Source organism: Astatotilapia calliptera, chromosome 22 (assembly GCF_964374335.1).
Source record: "Astatotilapia calliptera chromosome 22, fAstCal68.1, whole genome shotgun sequence".
NCBI classification, from domain to species: Eukaryota; Metazoa; Chordata; class Actinopteri; order Cichliformes; family Cichlidae; genus Astatotilapia; species Astatotilapia calliptera.
This window is the reverse complement of record NC_137442.1, coordinates 18,147,935-18,154,168: the sequence shown is the minus strand read 5'-3', so window position 1 is coordinate 18,154,168 and position 6,234 is coordinate 18,147,935. Positions and strand designations below refer to the sequence as shown.

At 44.1% G+C, this 6,234-nt stretch overlaps 1 protein-coding gene across 1 annotated transcript; it reads right to left on the bottom strand.

Moving 5' to 3' along the window:
- Nucleotides 1-2,456: 2,456 nt before the first annotated feature.
- lratd2a (LRAT domain containing 2a) lies at nucleotides 2,457-4,405 on the bottom strand. Its single transcript, XM_026156202.2, has one exon. The coding sequence runs from the start codon at nucleotides 3,931-3,933 to the stop codon at nucleotides 3,109-3,111; it is 825 nt and encodes a 274-aa protein (XP_026011987.1). The 5' UTR covers nucleotides 3,934-4,405; the 3' UTR covers nucleotides 2,457-3,108.
- Nucleotides 4,406-6,234: the final 1,829 nt, after the last annotated feature.

Genomic DNA, 6,234 nt, shown 5'->3' with positions numbered 1-6,234 from the left:
CTATTTGTTTGGAGTGCTAGTTAAATAGCAAAGTGGACAGATGGTCTAAAAAACACTGTAAACACTCGTTGTAGTTTGAGGAGGAGGGATTCTTCATTCTGTGAGAAGTTTTTCATCCAAACTTTCCTCCAGTTTGTTCACTGGGCCAAATCTTCACCTTATGACCTGTTGCTTCTGGCTGAATACAGTGCATATCTCACTTCTGCAAGCAGGAACACAGGCATGACGTTAGGGTCCCCAGAACAAATATTGCTTAAGGCGCTTTTTGTTAATTATTAATTCTGATCTACTTCCGGCTCCCTTTCTCTGGCTCCTGGAATCATCTCAGATTGTGGCTCTGTGTTTTTTCAGAGTTCATTAATGCAGGCATTTTACTTTCTGATAGTCTAAACCAGGAGAGAGCAGATTATCCAAGCAGCTTAGGTTACTATGGTGACAGCTCTAATAAAGGTGAGTCCAGATGAAATGCAAAGCTACCTCATAATAACCGGTAAATCATGCACATTTCCACTAAAGAGCACAGATTTCAGCTTGTGCCTTTAAAACCGTGTGGTCAAATCAAAGTTGGAACTTCATGTTGTACTGAATGCCACTTTAAACCAGCAATTTGACCTATAAACCCATCAGGGAACTGTTTCCCAAAATCACAAATCAAGTAGGCAGTACATTTGTTTTCCCCTTCGACTTCTATATAGCTGGGTTTATTTTTACAGTCAGACCATAGACCATCAGTGTAAAAGATGAACATAGCATCCAGGTCTGAAAAATGAAGCCAAAAGTGCCAAAAACCTTCATCAATTTTAGTCAACAGGGATGTTTCATCTGTTTTTTTGTTTGTTTTTTTAAAAAACTTCTGTTCCTGTAGGAAAACGTTGTCCGGCTGAGCCCTCCTGCAATTGAGTCACTCATTTTGAGACATACAAAATAGAACTTTGAGTCCATTAATGGGTTGCAAGATGTGTTTTTTACTGGCCAAAACCCAACCTGGTCACTGGTGGTGTGACAGTGATATTGGACAAAAAGGCCTGGCTTACAGTCTCTGGTCTAATTCATCCCAAAGGTGTTCTGTGGGGTTGAGGTCAGGACTCTGTGCAGGCCAGACGGGTTCTTCTATATCAAATTCAATCATCCATGTCTTTATGGACATTGCTTTGTGCACTGGGGTACAGTTATGCTGGAACAGGAACCCCACACCAACAGGATGCCCCCTCCACCAAACTTTACACTTGGCAGAATGCCATCAGACAAATATCGTTCTCATGGCAACTGTCAAACTCAGACTCGTCCATCAGATTGCCAGGAGGAGAAGCATGATTCATCACTCCAGAGAACACGTCTCCACCGCTCTAGAGTCCAGTAGCAATGTGCTTTATACCACTGCACTGGCTTTGCGTCACGCTTGGTAACGTAAGGCTTGGATGCAGCGGCTCGGTCATAGAAACACATTCCATGAAGCTCTCTACACACTGTTGTTGAGCTAATCTGAAAACCACATGGATTTTGGAGGCCTGTAGCAAATGATTCTGCAGAAGGTTGGTGACCTCTGCCCGCTATGCACCTTAGCATCCACTGACCCCAGTCTGTAATTTTACATTAACTACCACTTGTGGCTGAGTTGCTGTCGTTTCCAATCGCTTCGCCTTTGTTGTAATACCACTTATTGTAGTAGCAAGTGTGTAGTTAAAACTGCACTTGTTGCACAGGTGGTATCCTGTTATATTTTTGTCATGCAGCACTAATAAAAGTAATCAACTTCATTTTAAACATATATTTCCACTCTGTGTGCTAGATCACTAGATTGATGTGGCTTTAGTTTCCTGTATTTTTTGCAGCAGTGTTGCATTCCCCTTTTTATGTGATCACAGCGTCACAGCCTGAAACCGAAAGCCTAACTTAAGAGAGAAAGTTAAGAACCACAGATTTTGTCAAACCAGCTAAGGTAAAGAAAGCCTGGCTGTGTACAACTTCCTTTATCTTATACCTCTGGTGATTCTGAGAACAAGAAGAGAGGATTAGCCAGAATATGCTCATTGGTTAATGACTTGTAATTGACAAGTGATTAGCCAGTAAGTGTTCATACTCAGACCTGTCCCTCGCTCTTAACATCAACCTTCAGAACACAAAAGGTGTTGATGACAAAACTCTTCTCCAATGCTTCACAGCAGGACCTCATTAACCAGTGAAGTCCTTCTGGGGTATGTGCATCCATGTTTGTTTTTTAATACTGTCTATGAGCCAGAGTAATCACCCCCTGCTGGCCTTTTTTTTTTTTTTTAAAAACCCACAAGTTTCAGGCACTTCTACGTGGACTTTACTTTTGAGACCCAGCATCTACATCCATCTTTTATGGACAGTCAACAATTAAGAAAATGTATCATATGCAATGATGCACTGAATCCATATTGTGTTTTTCTTACTCTAATAATCAAACATAAGAGCACAGACAACAAGACTCATTTCAAAAAGAGACAAAGATTCATGGTTTACTTAAACTTCGGGTACAGATAACAAAGACAAGCTCCACAACATTTTCTTCAGATGTGCTGGAGTGAGGATTACCCTTAAGGGCAAAACGAACACTGCTTGTATTCAGCGAGCAGCTCTGACACTGCTGTCTGGGTGAAATGAGATGAAGTTGAACCACACAAGGATCGAGTAACAAGACACGCTATAAATAGAGAAAAAAAAATCTGCTCTACTTACAGAGTCATGACAGTTTAAGTCAGATGTGTAAAGCTTTTTATAAAACTATACATTCTGTGATTGGAGAGGCTTTTGGGAGGGGATGAAAATCAGGCTATTCAATTTATCTTAGATAGCTGAATTCATGTTTGCTAAGGCCATATGGCAACAGAGGATGTTGAAGATTGTGGCGTTAAGGCAGTAGCGTCGATGTAACTAATAAAAACATGATGGACCAAAAATCCACAGCTGGACTGACAATATTCAGGTAGGAATTATGACATCTGTGCTTAACAGAAAACAAAGATATGGATGTTTGCTACAGGCTGGAGGAGGACAGTGTAACAGATTGTGTTCGGTAAAGGCTACTCTACACTTAAGTTGCAACGCAATTAGCCTATTTTGAAGAGCACGAAAAAGCGGACATCATTCAGCTCCCGGCTCGCTTTTGATCTCCTCCATCCTGCTGTAATGAGCGGCCAGCTCCCGAAGCACGGCTGTCCTGCCCAGGTGATCGTTCCTCCTCTTCTCCATGATCATGTCCTCCAAACTCTGAAACTCCAGCACGTGCGGCTGTTTGCCCGTCATGAATATTTTCAACCTGTAGGGCTGCTTGCCTATGCGTATCTCCCCACCCATTTTGAACTCCCTCTTGCCGAACCTGCACCAGGCTGCAAAACACTCAGAGTTTCTCCAGCTCAGCTCCCGGTCCTTTAATCCCACCTGCTCCATCGCGTTCTGCACCACCATGTCCTGACCCAGAGCTTTGAATTTGTACAGCTCGTTAACAATCCGACACCTCCTCCCTTGACTCGCATCGGTCAGAAAGCGGTTCTTTACCTCGGCTCTGTGCAGGTGCACCACCTGGAAGTCTCCCACATACACCGCCCAGTGCGGGTACTGACCCGTAGCCACAAACTCCACCAGATCACCTGGTTTGCATTTGTTTAGCAGATTCTCTGGGGAGTAAACTTCCAGGTTCACCGACTTTGCGCTCTTCTCGTAAATGCATTCGTCTCTGTTGTAGACGGCGCATTCCACCTCGTCGCGCTGGTCGTACTGTTTCTCTTCCTGATTCGGGTCTTTATCGGAGCCGTCTACCGCGCAGCCGTCCTCCAGCTCGTCGTCGTCGTTGGAAAATATGTAAGAGACGCCGATCCGCGGACCGTCCTCGGCGTCCACGCCGTTGGGGTCCACTGTGGGAACTTCTGCGTAACTTAAATGCGACAGCCTGTCCATCTGGTTCCCCATGCCGCTGCTCACCTGGTAGCAGCTTGTGTAATGTGATCTGATGCCGAAGGCTGTTACCGGTCGCCAAACATCCCAACCATCTGCCACAAAAAGGCTAAAAAAACTTCCTTCGCCCTGCCCTCAGACAGGGTTTTGTCCAAATTACGCATAAGAGTAACTCCGTTTACCGAATGCGCCGATAACCACTCGGTGCCCCATCAACAAGTGGAGTTGGGAGGAAAAGACAAACTGCTTACAGATTCGGCGAGGACAAATATCCCTCAGGTGTAGCCTCACCTCCTGTTTCCCTGCGTAAAGTTACGTCCGCCCTCTGTCGGAAAAGAAACGATGAAAGCAAAATCCTCCACAGACACAACGACAGAGCGACGTGTTTGCCTACATACGCAGATATAAGCAGCTCAGGAACTGAGCAGCGTGCCACACCGGGTGACTCGGCATCAGCAGGGACTCTCTCCAGCCACACGCAGCGCCGCTTTTAAAGCGGAAGTGCGCGTAATTTTCTCCACCGCATCTTTAATATCCGCTCCTGCTCTCTAATGAGCCGTTTCGTTCACTCGGATTCTCAGTTCATGCTCAGACTGACTCATTAAACTGTAAAACAATATACACAAACATTTTATTGTGTTAGTTGTTTGCAGTCAGATGGATCTACTTTGAGTCTGTTGGTTATTTTAATTGTAAATATAGTTTTGGAACTGAGGATATATGTATATTTGTGAGAACAAACAGACTAATTTTATGATTACTTTTTAGTGCTCTGGTAATTACTGCAGGCACACTGTCATGGTCTTAACATGTATGTGAGTGTTTGTGATGTTCTTTGATTTGTGGTGTGTATTGGAAAGAAAATCAGTTAGTCAATCAAACTAGATCCTGGAATGATGAATCTATAGATAAGTGACTGATGCCTTGGTACAAATTACCACTGTCCTATAAGGGGACAGTGGAGTGGGGTGTGGGGGCGGGGTTCTAACATCTGGAGATATTTTTACAGTTATGACCACCTCTCTGTCCTTGAATGAGCTGAAGCTGCCAAGTACTTTGCCTGCTATCTCCTGGAGGGACCATAATATTTCCATTATGTTTGTACTGGCTCGTAGAATGCCTGGAGGTGCTCGGTTATGGACTATTTTCTCACCACTGTATCCCTCCGTCAAAGGGAATATGCTCCCCGAAATGGCACACACTGCTACTGCTGCTGCAGCAACCTCTGTGTGACAACACCTGTATGTGAAACGGCTTGAGGAACAGGACAGGTGCTGAGGGCTCCGAGCAAACTTGCAGTTTAAAGGAAACAAATGTTACATTATGAAGACGAGAGAGAGAGACAAACTTTGCAGGGTGAATGACCCTGAGTGTGACCTCAGTATAGTTTCAGTGTCATTCTGTCCTTGGTGAAATGCAGAGTCACCTATTACAGATTTCTGCAGTTTAAGCAGGTAGAAAGGTCTCATTTAAGAACTCAACAGATTAGGAAGGAGACCTTTTGGCAGCACTCCTCCAGACTATCAGGTTAATTAAGAGACTGACCTGTGGTAGAGCTGCAGAGGATCACATTAAGTTATTTCCCCATAACCCCCGAGTAGTCCAGGATGAATGTTTTTCCAGGTTAGTAAGACTGTGGCAGGGTCACAAAGTGCATCTGTAATGCAGATTTCCAGGTCACAACAGTGCCACTGAGCGTTAGCACTCCAGATATGGATACAGCACTGTATGTAACTGTAATTCCACTTTTAGAGTTACATCAGCACATTTTTTCCTAGTTGAACGAATGTAATTAATCTAATCAGGCACAAGAGTTTGTAGACTTGTGACATTTGTGGCCCCCAGATGCTCTACTGGAGTATGAGGGTGTGCATGTGTGTCATTGTTTGACCCGATACTGATGCAGCTTCATTCAAAGATCATCTACTTCTGATTTCTCTTGAAATGACATAAAAATGACAAAGCAGCAGACTGTGTGTAAGAGGCTGGTGTAATTTCACCATTCACAAGCGTTTCATCCACTTCGGCTCAAGTTTGTGCTCATTGTGTGAATAAGCACAATTTTTTTCTGGGCTTTTGTGTGCGGCTGTGTGCGCGCGTGTTTTACTTTCCTCTTATTTCACTCTGATGCCCTGCAGCAGCCTCAGTCTGACGCTGCATATGATAGGAGTCAAAAATAACATGCAGAATGAATTCAGCAGATGTATTACACCTTTAGAGGATGAGGTTTTATATCAACGCAGGCTGAAGGTGTTGGGAAAGAAATAGACTGTTAGAGTGGTGACATGCAGCCTATTTGACCGCTTCTTGGTGCTT